The 15,842-nt window shown below is 51.0% G+C and overlaps 1 protein-coding gene across 1 annotated transcript; it reads left to right on the top strand.

Moving 5' to 3' along the window:
• The first annotated feature begins 553 nt into the window (after window positions 1-553).
• NXPH3 (neurexophilin 3) lies at window positions 554-3,432 on the top strand. Its single transcript, XM_051640457.1, has 2 exons — window positions 554-976; window positions 2,077-3,432. The coding sequence occupies exons 1-2, from the start codon at window positions 920-922 to the stop codon at window positions 2,806-2,808; spliced, it is 789 nt and encodes a 262-aa protein (XP_051496417.1). The 5' UTR covers window positions 554-919; the 3' UTR covers window positions 2,809-3,432.
• Window positions 3,433-15,842: the final 12,410 nt, after the last annotated feature.

The following is a 15,842-nucleotide window of genomic DNA, read 5'->3' on the forward strand; positions in this document are numbered from 1 at the left end:
GGGCCAAAAATTACAGCTCCCCAGAGAAACCCAGGCCCAAAGGGTGTCCCCTCGCCTTGACCATCACCTCCCAAAGGGCACAGGACCTACAACCGGGTCCTGCAGCCTCCCGAAGAAGGCGGGGCACTGCTTGGAGAAGCCTTTTGCCTTTTCCCCATCCCAATTCACTCCCTTCGTGCCAGTTCACCAGCACCGGCCCGGGATGCTCCTCTCTGGGGAGGGATGGACGCTCCTCGGCACGACAGCAACGGACCCACACGCCTTGTCAGAGCTCCCTCAACCCCCCAGGGCCAACGATCAGCCCTTGGAGACCCCCCTCGCCCCCTCCCCCGGGCTGCTTTGCCTGGGTTGCAGGCAGCAAAGGGTTACACTCGAGGGGGCTGCTCCGCTCCCGGCACCTGGGAGGGGGGAGCCAGGAGGGGATGGAGCGGAGTTTCATTGAGTCTCCGACGAGGCAGAGAGGAGCAGGGAGGGGAGCAGGGAGAGAAACAGGCAGAGGAGCAGGCAGAGGAGCAGGCAGAGGAGCAGGCAGAGGAGCAGGCAGGGGAGCAGGCAGGGGAGCAGGCAGGGAAGCAGGCAGGGGAGCAGGGAGAGGAGCAGGCAGAGGAGCAGGCAGGGGAGCAGGGAGAGAAAAAGGCAGGGGAGCAGGCAGGGGAGCAGGCAGGGGAGCAGGCAGCAGGTGAAACCACCGCCCGGTCCGGGAGGTATCGGGGCCACCATGGACCGGGGGGGGACCCTGGAAAGCGGCTTCTAAAGGGGGACACCCCCCCCTTCCCTTCTGGCTAACGCTCCTCACTTAAAAAGAAAAGAGGGAAATAAAGAAGAAGAAGAAGAAGATACATATCTATTCATACAAATCCCACCCAAACCCTCCCTAAATTTCAGCTCCGGCGAGGGCGGGCGGCACCGGCTGGAAAAAATGCATCTCCCTCGGAGCTGCATCGTCCTCTTCATCCAGGGGAGCATCAGTCTGCTGGTGAGCGCTGGGGGGGGAAGGGGGGGCTGCGGGGGATGGGGGGGCCGGGCTGCCCCACGGACAGGGGGGGTTGACAGCCAGCTACGTTTTCGCATATCAATTTTTGCCCCCCCCGCCAAGTCCCTCTTCCCATCCCTTGAAAAAAAACAAACGAGCGTCCCAAAACTTCTGTTATTTTTTGGGGGGGAAGGGGCTGCTGGAAAGGTCCGTCCTGAGCACCCTAAAAATCCCACACACCCCCCCCCCCCCCCCACCTTAAGGCAGAGCAGTCCCGGTGGAGCTGCTGGGGGCCAGACCCCCGGGCTCCCCCACAGCCCCCCAGGTGCCAGGTGAGTCCTTGGCACCCCCCAGGGGTCACAGTGGGCAGCACCCAAGGCTCCAACGTCCACCTCCCAGCCAGGCATCTTCCCAGCTCGCAGGGTACCCACAGCCTGGCAAGCCCCCCCACCTGTGCTGATGTTGGGGTGCACGGCTGGTGGGCAGGCAGAGCCCCCCAGTGCCAGCAGGATTTGGGCAGGAGCCCATGAGGGGCTGTTGGAGACCAAGAGCATCTCCCCCCCCCCCCGGGGTGAGAACTCACCTCTGTGCTTTGCTGAGCCTCGTGCTGCCAACCTGCTCCCAGCTCCATCCCTCGTACCCTGGGGTACAGTCTGGAGGTCAGAAGAGGGGTCCTTGGGGTGAGGAGGCAGCAGTGAGGCCCGCTGTGTCAAGGCCAGAAGGTGGGCACCCTTGTCACAGGTGGGCATCCTCCCCCATAGCACCTTCTCCCCAGCATCTGCAGAGCTCCCCTGGGTGCAAGTGCCCTGCTCTGACCCAGGAGCCACCTCCAAGGGGCACCCTCAGTGGCCAAACGACCCGTCCTGGCTCCTTTCACCCGTTCCCTGAGCAACCCCGTGTGGAGGGTGAGAACAGGGGGAAGCTGCCAGCAGAAGGGAAATGTGGACTACAGGGAGAAGGAGAGAGGAAAGGCAAGAGACAAGGGAAATGAGAGGATGGCCAGGTCACGTCCAGAGAAGTGGGGTCACTCTGGAGAACAAAACTAGACACAGGGGAAAGGCACCACTCACCCACCTCTCACTCCCCACCATCACTCTTTTCAGGTGATCTGTGGCCAAGAAGAAGCAGGGCAAGGTGCAGAGCAACGTGAACCCAAGACCCAGGAGGGAGCTCAGGTGCAGAAGACCCGTGAGCTGCTCTCTCCAAAACCCCTGTTAACTCCAACCTTACTGCAGAACATGACCCTCTTGGAGCTGGTGAGCAGCTCATGGGAGTTATGGGATATCCTGGACAACCTCCCCAAGCAGGACCAGGCTCCACATTCCAGAGGACAGAGGGACCTGGGGTCAGCTCCAGGCAAGCTTAAAAAAATTTTTGGCTGGGGAGATTTCTATTCCAACATCAAGACAGTGAAGCTGAACCTCTTGATCACCGGAAAGGTGGTTGACCACGGCAACGGCACAGTCAACGTCTTCTTCAGACACAACTCTACTGGGCAAGGGAACATCTCTGTCAGCCTCGTCCCTCCCACCAAGGCAGTGGAGTTCGACCTGGAGCAACAGATCTTCATTGAGGCCAAAGAATCCAAGATCTTCAACTGCCGGGTGGAGTACGAGAAGGTGGATCGTGCCAAGAAGACCACGCTCTGCACTTACGACCCATCCAAGACCTGCTACCACGAGCACACCCAAAGCCACGTCTCCTGGGTCTGCTCCAAGCCCTTCAAAGTCATCTGCATCTACATCACCTTCTACAGCATAGACTACAGGCTGGTGCAGAAGGTGTGTCCCGACTACAACTACCACAGCGACGTACCCTACTACCCCTCAGGATGAAGATCTCATCTCAGGAGGACCCCGGTGACAAGAGGGCACTGGGAGGGCAGGGAGGGGGGGTGACAGGGACAATTTTGTAAGCAGGGGTGGGGAGCAGCCGTCCCTAGAAACCAGGAGCTAAGGAAGGAAAAGGGTGATTTTTTCCGTTTTCCCCCAAAACTCCAAAGTCAAGAGGAGGAACTTCAGGCTTTGGGGGACCAGCACCACTAAACCCGGCCTGGATCCGTGGTCTTTAGAGACTGGTGTGAGGAGGCAGGGTGTGAATCTGGGATCCAGAAAACAGGATGTAAAACCACCATCAGGACTCGTGTTCCTCCTTGCAAGAATGGACTGGCCTGGGTTTAGGCCACAAAGGTTGGTGAGCAGGCACAGAGGGCTCCAGAAGCAGGTTCACACAGCCTGGAGCCAGGGGAAGACCTCGGGGTGGGGAGGTGGTGGGGAGGCAGGCACCTGATGCTCTCCATGACTGCAGAACATCCAGGGGAAACTGCAACATCTCCCCCACATCCAAGCTCTGCAGCAGTGGGAGCTGGAGCCGAGTTTGGTGGGAGCTGGAGCTGAGCTTTCCCACCTTGGGATGCAAAGGGCTGGAAAAGGGGAGGTGGGACAGTTGGGAGGGCAGGGAGGGACCTTCCCGGGGTGCCACCCCACCATAGCTCACACCAGGCCCTGGGAGGGGGTTTGGGGACTTGAAGCTCTGGCTCAGGAGGTAGAGAAATCCTGGTGGATCTGTCCAACCTGCTGCCACAATGTGTGATTCATGTGTTCCCCTGACACGCCGTGATTCATGCCTTTCCCCTTCATCTCATCCCTGCTCCCTGGCACTGCTGGCTCCCCAGCACCCATTCCCACCCTCATCCAGCCACATCCAGCTCCTGCTCCTCGGTGCAAAGGTGCCCACGTGTGTGTGGAGCTCTGACTGTAGCATTTTACTTGAAGAAGAAAAACAACACCAAAAAAACCAAACAACCCCACAACCCAACAACGTTGTCCTTCCAGAGAGACAATAAAGTTTTCACAGTGGCATCCAGGCAGGTCGAGTGGTTTTCCTGGGAGCAATTGCAGCCTCCCTTGGGGGAGAAGGACAACAAAGTGGTGGGGTTGGGAGGGAGGCACAGGGCATCACCACCACATGTGGCTCCATCCAGATGCAGCTGAACTTGTCTTCTACTCATCAGCCATTGGGTCCAGCTTTGGGGTCTGGCAGGACCCAGATTTTCCCCTACTGCTTGTGCACCTGCACCACTGATGGGGATTCCCACCCTCCTCCCTTTCCCCATCCATCCAGACTTTGGGCTCCCACTTCAATGGGGATATTCCCTCCTACAGAGAAGACCCCAAAAAAAGAGCTTCCCAACCTCTCCCCACCCCCCTGCCCCTCCACTCTTTTCCCAAAAAAAACCCCAATCCCCCCCATATACAGAGCACCAGGGCAGCTCCAAAACTCCCCTCAGACCAACCAAACCCCAGCCCAGTTCCAAGGCTGGTGTCACCACCAGAACAGGTTTTACCCTTCAGCCTCCACAGGTCAAATTCCTTCTCCCCAGCTCGGAGAGAGATGTGCTGGCTGCTGGCAAAGCTTCAACACAGGCACTTTTACATCTCGATGCAGAGGCCAGGTCCAAAATACATCGAGCAAAGAAAGCCTTTTAGTGCAATAATCAATGAGAAGATTTTTTACTCCGAGGACAGAAAGTTGAAAATGCTTTGAGAGGTTGGGTTCAGAAAAGAACAGGAGGTCCTGGGTGGGAGGAGGGGGAGGAACAAACCCTACCAGGAGCTGTCTCACAAAAGTCTGTTCCCCAAGGAACAAGACTGGCCCTGCTTGAAGGAAGGAACACAAGAAGACAAGTCCAACCCCCCTCTGCCAGCACAGACAAACCAAACAAAAACCACCACACACAAAAGTTGCTCATTTGGAGACATTTCAGACAATTGCCCGTCGAAGAAACAAACCAGGCGACAAAGGATGCTCCATTGTCAAAAGGGATGTGGCAGCAGCAGTTACTAGGAGACCAGGATGGGCCATTATTGGGGCTTGGGAGAAGAGAATTCCTGCCAGAGGAGTCACAACCCCAGCTGAGAAAAGGAGGATTTCGCTGAGCTGGAGGGCAAACAATACAAGAGGGGAAAAAATCCCCCCCTCAATGTGCCCGCTGCTCACCCCCTGCTACAAGATGAAGGGAGAGCCCTTGGGGTTCTTGGGGTGACGTTCCCCTCGTTAGAGGCCAAGTCAAGGTGAGCTTGGGTCCCTTGTGATGATTTGCTTCTTGGGGTGTTGCTCAAGCTGTGCTGTGCAGGAGAGCTTGGCCACGGGGTTTCTCCTGCTTCTTAAACCCCTGTGACTGCCTCTGCTGCACCATTCCACAAGGTTTAATTTCTTTCCCCATTAGCAGACGGACATAAAATGTATTCGGGGGTGGAGGGAGGGAGCTAAACCACATCCAAACGAAGTTCCACGAGTCGCAAACTTCATTACAAAGGAAGCAGCGTGTAATGACTGTGGAAAGGAGGCTTCAAAAGTCCTGCGTGACACCAGGGTTCAGCAAAGTGCCACAGAAATATTCGCAGGCATTTCTGCAATTAGAGCCTCTCTCCATTTCTAAAATGCAGCCCCTTCTCATCTCTGATAACCCACTGGACAGCCAACCTCTTTTGTCTCCAAAGCAGGAAAAGCCCCCGATGGGAACTACTTACCGACTGTCATCTCCAACTGCACAGTCAATGTTCTCCATCTCCAGTAATTAGCTCTCTTTAGTTTGTTAATACTTCTTCCTCTTCCCCACAAAATCCTCCTAATTTAAATTTCATGAGTCTCCCAGCCGAGCTAACCTGGGCTTCTGCACATTTAGAAACTGCCTTCCCAGAACAGCTCGCTCCACCCTCCCCAAGTCAATCAGCAGCCCCCAGCCACTAATTGCACTCATTAGGGCTGGTGAGGACCCGTCGGTCTGGGTTCTCCAGCACTAGAAAAAGAGTCAGGACAAAAATAAAATAACCAGGAGCAGACGGATTTGCTGCAGGAATCCAGCCACCCCAACACATCTCCCCTGGCCTGGGGTGGTGGCTCCCATCACTTCTGCCTCCTCTGGCTTTAAGGACCAAAATGATGAGACCTCCACCATCTGCTTTAAAACGCTGATTAATATTTGAGCAATTAACTCTGCACAGCCCAAGTGCTCCTTTGTTAATTTTGCCCTGTGTTCTAAAAAATAATCGACCCCAAATCAAGCCAAATCCATCTCTCTGGAGGTCCCTGGAACCTCTCCTCTCCCTTCATCATCTTCCAGTCAATCAGACACTGGGTTTGTTGTTTTTTTTTCCTACCATTTCCTATTTACCATATCAAAGAAAACCCCAAAACAGATTCAAATGAGACTCAGCTATCACCTCCAAAATGTGCTAATGCATAACTCCAGGATTTTGGAAAGAACAAATCTCACAGGAAGGTACAATTTAATGCAAAGATGGCACAACCAGACCCTTCTCACCACTACAACAGCTTCAAGGCACCAACTTCTCTCAACTCAGGGTCAGGCAGGTTTTGGTTTTTTGTTTTTCTTTCCAAACAAACATTTTTAGCAGGTTCCAGTCAGATGCCAAGATCTCAAAGATGAAGGAAGTTTGGTCCTGAAAAGCTTCAGCACAAATTCATGAGCAACAAAAGGTATTTGGCACAAGAGCCCTTCCTTGAGGTGAGAACTTCTTGTGGAGTTGCCAAACTCTGAGGTTTTCAGCAGAATTTGGCAATATCTGGAGGAGTTCCCCAGGTGGTGGCTATCACAGCCACTTGGTTACTCCAAAACTTCAGCTTCCATAAAAACAATTGGCTTAATCACACACAAACAAAACACCCAACAAGAAAATGGGATTTCTAGAGGCTTAGATGTCAAAACAGAACAATAAAGCTCAATTGGTGTCAGACCTCATGATTTCTACATCCATTTAACTTTATGGTCCATCTCAGGCTTTCTTTTATGAAGTTTTTAGGCTGCTGATGTTGAAGTTCCTGCAGCTGGGTGAGCCTGTCATGTGTTGCTTGGAGGGCACTGGAAGCTCCAAGCATTTACATTTTTGTTGCACCTGGTTTTTTGCATCTCCCCAAGTCTCCAGCACAGCTTCCATCACATCACTTGCTCAGGACAAACCTGGCCCTGCTGTTCCTAAACCAAAGTGCTGAGGTTGAGCCTCACGGAGGGAATCCCAACCTAAGTGCTTTCACAACCCAAATAACCACGTTTTAGTTTCATGCTCCAACCATCAAGTGGCTGGTAGAGCCTCCGCTGAGCTGTAGCTCAGTCAGACCAGGCCTGCTGTGTATGGAGTGCTGTGCAGCACTCCATCTTTATGGAGATAATTAGACTTTAATGAGGTCTAGTGAGACATTCAAGCCTTTCTGCCTGTAATCCCCCATTTCAATAGCCATAGGTAGCTCCTGGATGCACTCGTTCTCCTGCCCTTCAGGGTCCTGTTTTGTTGTGCTGGTCGGGATGACGCTGAACATGAAGCTTGGGAAGGGTCAAGCAGGGGCAGGGTGGGTGCCTGGGGTCCTACTCCAGCCCACAGCCCCCCCTGCCTGCCCCAGAGAGTCCACATTCCTTACAAGTCCTCTTGAAGCCTCTTTGCTGCTGCTCTGTGTCGTTTTTCCTTTGCTAAGGGAAGAGTTTCTCTCCCTTGCAGACGTTTCGCAGCGCCCAGGCTGTGCTCAGGACCGACTTCTTGCTCTCCAAATGGTTCAAGAATCTTAATTCCTGGGCATAAATCCTGATTGTTCTATTGGCTTTTCTGATAAACTTAACCAAGTTATTCCAGGCCTTTGTCTAGTCTGCCTTATCTCCCTTTATAAAGATAATATTCATTTGCCTTCTGGGGATGGAGTGAGACTGCACGATCATCAAGCACTCTGGAAATCCTCCACTGAAAAGGGAGGCAAGCAGAAATGATTATTCATGAAATCCCCAGTGTTATGACTTGTTATTACACGCAGCAGAATAATAATAATAATAATAAAAAAAAAAAAGCAAGTGGGCTGAATGCATCATGTATTTGATCTAAGAATTATTACAGTTTTGCCAATTAGACCCAGAACCCAAATACAACCGCTTCCCTCCTCCTCCCGCTCCCCTGCCAGAGCTGAGCACCAGCTGCTGTTTCATAAACACCAACATTTCCCCATCTTCCTGTGCTTTCAACAAACTCCAAAAGCAGCAGGTCTCTGATTGTTTTCCCTCCAATTAATGGCACAGTGCACTGCTCTCCCAGAAAGAAGCTGAAACGTGTAATGTCACATCATCACCGCAACAGCCGCTCGCCCATCGGCACCTTTTTACCTGCCCGAGAGGGAGCTGTGCCAAGGGGGTGGGTGAGAAGTGCATCCCTTGGCACCCCCCAAAAGAAAACCCTTGCCTACCTGAGCATCAAACACAGCTTAAGCTGAAGGGACAGGGCTTGAGGGTTAAGCAACAGGGCTGTTCAGTGCACCCAGCCAAGCCTGGAGGAACAGGGCAATCTGCTCCCGTAGGGGAGCTCAGCTCGTACACGCTGTTCTGCAGAACAAGGCCTGAACCTCCTGGTGGGAAGGGAAGATTTACTTTTGCCTGAGAGGTTTCCAGACCTACCAGAGCACCCATCTGTTACCCAAATGGCTGGTTTCCTAAAGGCTGGTGCCCAAAGAGGAGGGAGATGTGATGCAGTAACCCCTTCTTCTCCTCTCGTCCTCTGCAGTCACCACTCACGGTGTGGTTTGCCAGTTGCTGTGCTGGAGATCCTGGTGAGGGTTTCCTCTCCAGTCTTGTTAGATTGCAAACAAACAGACAAGAGCAGCAGAGTACAAGAATAATGATATTTTTTTTGGGGGGGGGAGTGGGAAAAGAGAGAGAGAAATATTCCCATTTTAGTGCTGTACGGATAATTCAGACTTACTTGGGTTGCACAGAATTATTCCAGAGCATTGGGGTGTGAAGGTGGCTGCAATTCCCAGCTCTCCTTCCACAGGAGCAGGGCTGAGTTACTGCTTGTTGCCCCAACAGCCCTTCCCTGTGTCTCTGGGGACAGGGACAGCTGGGGTCACAGCCCTGAGTCCACTCCCTACAAACAGATTCAGGGATTCACCAGCACCAGAGGCTGTAGGAAAAATCTGGGTGAGATGGAGTTGAGCAGATCATGGAGAAGAGGGTCTGTCTGATGCTCACACACACACACACACACACATACCCCCCCCCATCCCAAAATGAACAAGATGGATGGGGAGGTGGAAGAGATTTTAGAGGCAAGGTGAGATTTTAGGGGAACACTGACCCAAAGCCTCTCAAATGGGGCTCCCAGGGGAGCTGCCCAAGCCACCTCTGTGTCCATCCCTGTCCTCTCCCTTCAGGACAAAGGCCACACTGCTTCAGTGCTCACACAGCTTTGCAAACCACCCCTCCCCTTTGAAAAATCAGTAAAATTCAATTTAAAAACCTGAAATCAAGGCACCAAAACCCACCCAGGCACAAAGCAACCCCCCTCAGCCCCTCCCAAAACCACCTCCAGGGCCAGCCTGGGTGGGTCCGTTTCCAGCTGAAGTAGCATCTGCTGGTGGTGACAGCCTGACCTGCACTGTCAGTGTCTGCAGGAGACTGCAAAGTCCCTGGGGACAAGGGGACACATCCCCTCACACACACACACCCCCTGTCAGTGCTCACCAGATTGTTACAGGAGCAGCCACGGGTGCTTCGGGAGGTGAAGGGGGGAAATAAAGGGAGAGGGGGAAGTTGCAGGGGATGGAGAACACCAGAAAGAGAATTCAGAGCTTATAGAAAAAAAAAAACACCAAAAGGGAAAAGCTGTCAAGCAGCAGCAAGAGGAGGACAGGAATGGAAAACTTGTCCAGCTCTTGCAAATCCCACCAGACCCTAACTCCTCTGCAGAGAATTCCCAACTCAAACTGCTTCAAACCCCACACCTGCTTGCACTAAAAAATATGCTAAATAATTCAGTTTTTACTTGTGTGCTCCTGAACTGTAGAATCCTCCCGGCTCCTGTAGCTTTGAGTGGTATTTTAGGAGGGGGGAGAAGGTACAAAGCAGCTGGGATTGAGGGAGGGGAGGTCGGTGTGTCACCCCACCACCACCTTCTGGGACAGCAGGACTGGTGGGCCCAGGTGCTGCTGCTCCTTGTGGAGCCAGTGTCTGGGGGGGATGTGGCACATGGGGAAGGGAGACGTGGCACACAGGGAAGGGAGACGTGTCACACATGGGGTGAAGGCAAGGAGAAGGGAGGGCTGGAGTGTTCTCCACCTGCCAGGCTTCTCTGATCCACGGCAGATGTCTCTCCGCTTTCACACCGCGCCGAGAAGCGGCCGCTTTCATTTCGCCTCCTCGTCGGGAAATTTTCCCCATCAGGGGGAGGAAAAAAAAAAATAAATGAGCTGCTGTGGTCTGCTCAAAGCATTGGCACCAGCAAGGACACACGTCTGCAGCTTCAGGACGTGGCTGGAGGACTTCATCCTGGACCACTGGCTCTCCTGCTCCCCCAATCCGCCTGGAAGACTGACTGCTCCATGCCTGTCCTGGTCCCCCCCAGTGCACTGGGAAGACCATGGGGTCTTCCCCAGTTACCCCCCATGGGATCTTCCCCAACTACCTCCCAAGGGATCTTCCCCACAACTACCCACCATGGGGTCTTCCCCAACTACCCCCCAAGGGATCTTCCCCACAACTACCTCCAAGGAGGTTGTAAAGAGGTGGGGATCGGGCTGTTCAATGAAGTTACACGTGACAGGACAAGAGGGAACAGCCTCAAGTCCCACCAGGGGAGGTTCAGATTGGATGTTAGGAAGAAGTTCTGCACTGAAAGGCTGGTCAGGCAGCGGAACAGGCTGCTCAGAGCACTGCTGGAGTCACCATCCCTGGAGGGACTGAAGAGTCTACACAGCACTGAGGGACGCGGTTTAGTTAAGGACTTGTCGGCATCGACAGTTGGACTTGATGATCTTGAAGGTCTTTTCCAACCAAGGTACCTCTGTGGGTGATGCCCAGCAGGGTCTGCTCCTCCTGAAATGTCCCCCCTCACTCAACAGGGACACACACTGCCTCCCAAGCCCTCCAGCAAGGAAAACTCCTTTATAAGCAGGGGGGGAAAAAAATCGGGTTTTCTCACTCCAAAATGAATTAGGGGGAAATGGACAAATTGGAAAAAGTTGCTGTGGGTGGGAGGGAGCTGGTTTGGCCACTGCCATCACCCCTCACAGCCACCCTCCTCCTCCTCATGTCTTAATCCCAACGACACATCTTGGGTACCTTCTTTTTGGGTGCTTTTCCCAACTGCAAAGAAGCATGTACCCACTTTTCCTCCAAAATTTTAAAGCATCCCAAGACAGTTTCACAAGACTGAAGAGGAAACTGAGACTTTGAGAAACTCCATGAGAATTTCAGCAGGTTCTTTGGCTGAAACAAGCTCCTGGGAAGGGGCCTGTTCAGTGCTATGGGCACAGCAGCCCAAACTAGAAGGGAATTCTTCAAGTCTCAGGCTCAGGGGCTCTGAAACGTTCAAGTCTTGTTCAGAAAACTACAATCCCAACCACAAAACCAGTGAAGATACACCAGATTCCTCAGTGGACTCTACACATGCATGTGGGGCTGATGGTTAAATACAGAAGTGATGCCAGTCCATGCTGGAGCAGCCCAGGAACCTACAGATCAGTTTGAAGACACACTGGTGCTTTATAAACCTTTCAGAACTGCAGCCTGAAGACACCAATTTTAACCACTATGTTCTTTCTCCTTGCCTTCACTATCAGACCTCATCTCACCAAGAAAGTGATCAGACCCTGACATGGTGATCAGACCCTGAGATACCCAGCACAGAGTCTTTCAATCACCACTGCTGCCACCCTCCAGTGCTTCAAAATGTTTGCACCCAGCTCAACTTGGCATTTTTTTCTCCTCTACCAGAAGCAGCACAACTGTTCTTGCATTCCTGTTATCCCAGGAGCTGCTCCTTACCTTGCAGACATGATTTTCATCTCCTCAGCCCACTGGATCCTCTGGCACTTTGTCATGGAAGGCAGATATTTGCTAATGCTGGTGGTGGCCAGCTCTTGTGTTTGCAGCCTCTGTTACAGCAAACATGGTATCTTAATTATGGGACTCGTTGGCTTGCTGAACTCAGACAGATGGGATCTTAATTCAATTAGTACACTTTAATTACCTATTATAGTAGGACTTTAAAAAAAAAATGGACACAAGTGAAGGTTTTCTGAGTAGCCATCAGTCCTGTCATATCCTTATCAATGATAGGCAGTAAATGCTGCTCAGTGGTTTCTTTCTCCTCTTCTTCACCCCTAAAACCAGTTGAATTTTATCTGCAGTTTTGGAACTTTTGCCTTGTCTCTCCTTATACCTTGAAAGCAACCAGAAGCAAGTTCTGAGGTGACAGCACACAGGAGCAAGTCAGCTGGAGAATAGGACTCCTGTGTCTTAATCCATGTCCTCTCAGCATCTTAAGCTACAGCAATTAACCTGAAGAAGATCCACCTACTTTTGCTTCCACAGATTGTGATCTGTGGAGAAGTTCTTGCCAATGAAGAGGTCTGAACCAGATTTAAAAACTACCTTGTCTTGGGACAGAAGGATGTGGCAGATTATGTCTTCTGGTTCCTTTTCAAATTATTCTTGAAGCCCTACTTCAAGAAATCACAGCTGGGATCTATTTCTGTGCCTGATCTGAGAGACAACAGGGACAACCTCTTGGTTAATAGGTGCTGATGGAAGAAATCTCCCCACAGTTACTATTTTACAGAAACTCCTCATTTTGAGGTCTGTTTCAGCTACACAGGGTTGTTTGTGTCTAGGGAGGGAGCTGAATGTTGGAAAAACATCCCTCTCCAGCCAGTTGGAGGAGAGCTATTCCATCCCCAAAGCACCAAAAGAGCACAAGGAGGTCTCAGAGGACACAACTTCCCATTTATATTTTTATGATCCAAAGGGTGGGCTTGGCATTCTCCTGATTTTATTTCTATTTTGGGAATGAAGCTTGGAAAACAGGTGAAACTTGAGCTTAAAATTGCTTCAAACTCTTTGAACACAAGATGGGACATTCCAGCATGCTTGCAATGTCCAAGAAACCTTTGGAAACAAGGTACTGGCCCATTTTTTGTCTTGGCAGCTCTCTAGCCATGCAGGCATTGCCAAGAACAGCATGAGCAAGGGGAGTGGCAATGCAAGCATCCCCAAATCTCCTGTGTTAACAAATGGGGAATAAACATGAAGATCCAGTCCAGGCAGAGCTTTCTGCTAAGGCTGCCAATGGTGGGACCTGGGAGTGTCAAAACTGATCATGTTCTGAGACTCTTGTCTCTACCAGACCTCTGTCTATTCAAGAAAAGCTTTTCTAGTAGGATGCTGAGAGCCAGAAGATTGCAAAGGTTTGAAGTTTGGGGCTGGCTTGTTGTTGTTTGTTTTTAAAACAACTAAAGAGCTCTGAAAAAGAAAGTCGTATTGTACACATCAGCTATACTTAAAACACAGCCTACCTATTTTCTGCTGCATCCAGCTCTCCTCACCACTTCTAGAGCCTGTTCTCTCCTCTTTATATTGCCACTTTACAGAGCACACAAAAAGCCTGTGGGTGTATGACATGAATCTAGAGCCAAAGGTTTGAAATATTAAGAGGAAGGTAATAACGTATTTTAAATACCTGGTGACCCTGCTTACATCAGAACCCTGAGAAGTTTCTCTCCACATGCTACAGGCAAAGAACACTGAGCAGCACGAGGTGCCTGGGCTAGGAGAGGGAACACAAATGGAGCTACTACTCAAACCACCTGCAGCTTTTAAACCCAGTGTTTCATCTCCACTCTGCTGAACTGACACCGCAAATATCTACCTGTACCTATCAACCACTCTGCACCATCACAGCCAGTAAAGCAGATCCAAAAAAGAGCAGAGCTGCTGCACGGCAGCAGGTAAAAAGGCATTTGTTCCATTTAATTCTGGAGAATGGAGCTGTCAAAGAAGATACAGACAAGATTTAAAAAGCCAACCACTCATCAATGTAACAAAAACACCACTCATGTCCTACAGCCCAGCCCCACGCCACGCTAAGGCACCCACAGTAATTATAACCTCACAGAATTATGTGTTTTAGAAGTCCCAGAAGCCCTGGAATGGGATGGGGTTATTGCTGTGGTGCTGAAAGGAAGTGAAAGGCTTATTTAAACGTTTACTGTATGTGCAAACCTCTCTTTTCCCCTTGCCTTTTGAGGCTTCAGCACCAAGAAATAAATCCAGCTCATTAAAGAGTATTTTGGAGCTCAGGTTTGTTTACAGGCCCCAGCAAAGTAATGCCTGCTGCCTAACTCAGGTTTTACCATCTGGCACATCACAGTAGAAATCAAATCTGCAAGGTGGTTTATTTTTATTATTTCTTTTTTGTTGTTTTGTTTGTTGTTGGGGATTTTTTTTTAGGTTCAGAAGAATCTGAGTCAGGAGTGAAACCACGCTGAGCCGAGGAGAATAAAGAGAAGGCGTTTTAATTTCACATCCTCTAGAGAGAGAAATGATTACAACCCATCAGGGTAGGTCCTGGTTGTTTCTGTCTACATGTTTTCCAGTTGCAGGCAGTGACTGCAAGGGATGGAGCTCCTGCCTGTCCTCAGCAAAACCCTCACAAAGGGCACGTCCAGTGAGTGAAGAGAATTCCCGTGTACATAGAAACATGCAACAAAAGATTCCTCACCCAGCTGCACAGATCCAGGCAGTTGGACTGGGTGATGGGTGCAGGTCCCTCCCAACTGCAAATATTCTGTTCTAAAGACAGACCAACCTGGAGGCTGCCACTGGGTGGACACACCATCACAGGACACTGTTATTCCACTCATCACCCCAGGATAGCAAGGCCTGATCATCATCTCCCCTGAGCTTGCTGTCTCCTTGCTGTCCAGCACACAGGACAGAAGCCAACCTCCCCCAAAATCCACTAACACTGACAATAAAAAGAGAAACCATCCAATCTGCCAACTCTCTGGCCACAAAAAGCACTGGCCAGTTGTCCTTGCAGCGAGGGTGAAACCCTGACAAGCCTCCAACAACCACCAGAGCTGGCTGTGAGCTGCAGCACGGCCACAGACTGAAAACTCAACATCCTGTTTAGCTATTTTTGTGGAGTCTAATTGTTGTCTGGCCAAAATTCAGTAATAAGCAGTAATTTTTGCAAACGCCACCTGCTTAGAGGAGTGGACAAAGTTAGTGGGAAAGAAAGGAAGTGTGGACAAACTGCAATGCAGCAACAACAGGAATCGACAGTGGGAAACTCTCCTCACCCAAAATAAAAAAGGCACCAAAACCTTAGAGTTCTAACACAAAACTGAAGTAGAAGTGGATGTGAACAGGGAAAAAGGACCCACCCCAGCTATGGGATGCAACAATCTGAAGAGTTAATACCTGTCCTGCTTCATCTTATTATGCTAAGATAAATAAGCACTCCAGGGAGGAGCAGCTGAGCAGACATCCAGGCAAGGATGTCACCCTCTGGAATGCCAGGGATTAAATACCAAGGACCAACACACCCACCTCTCCCTGTATCAGAACCAGATCCCTGCTTGATGAAGTGTTCTCTAGTAGGCTTTGAATGACTCAGAGATGCCCAGGGACGACCTCTGCCTGCCAGGAGCCTTCCAGAAGTGGAATGACAGTTGGAAAACGGTTTTCATTTGTTCATTTTCATCCCATTTCTCCCAGATGCAAAACCTCTGGCTACGCCAGGGCTCAGAAAGCTTCACTGGCAGCTCGGTACCAACATCTGAAGAGTTCTTGTCCTCAACACTGCTCCCCAGTGGCAAGAATCAACGATTTGCTCTTCAATTCCTGCTCCATCACCCAACAGCAGAGCTCAAAGTAACATTCCTGCATTTGGATTGGAGAAAAATACTCCAGCATAACAGCCCATCATTTCTTTTCTGGAGGGCAGGGAGAAGTGTTCCAGTTCCCACCCAGTTTATCATCCACCATCTCAATTAACTACTACTTTTTTGGAGGGAGCCATTGATGCTTTTC

Source organism: Apus apus, chromosome 25, assembly GCF_020740795.1.
Source record: "Apus apus isolate bApuApu2 chromosome 25, bApuApu2.pri.cur, whole genome shotgun sequence".
In the NCBI taxonomy this organism is placed as follows: Eukaryota; Metazoa; Chordata; class Aves; order Apodiformes; family Apodidae; genus Apus; species Apus apus.

Coding starts and splice junctions, on each gene's coding strand:
- NXPH3 (XM_051640457.1), top strand. CDS start 920: ATGCATCTCCCTCGGAGCTGCATCGTCCTCTTCATCCAGGGGAGCATC. Junction 977..2,076: donor AGGGGAGCATCAGTCTGCTG/GTGAGCGCTGGG, acceptor CACTCTTTTCAG/GTGATCTGTGGCCAAGAAGA.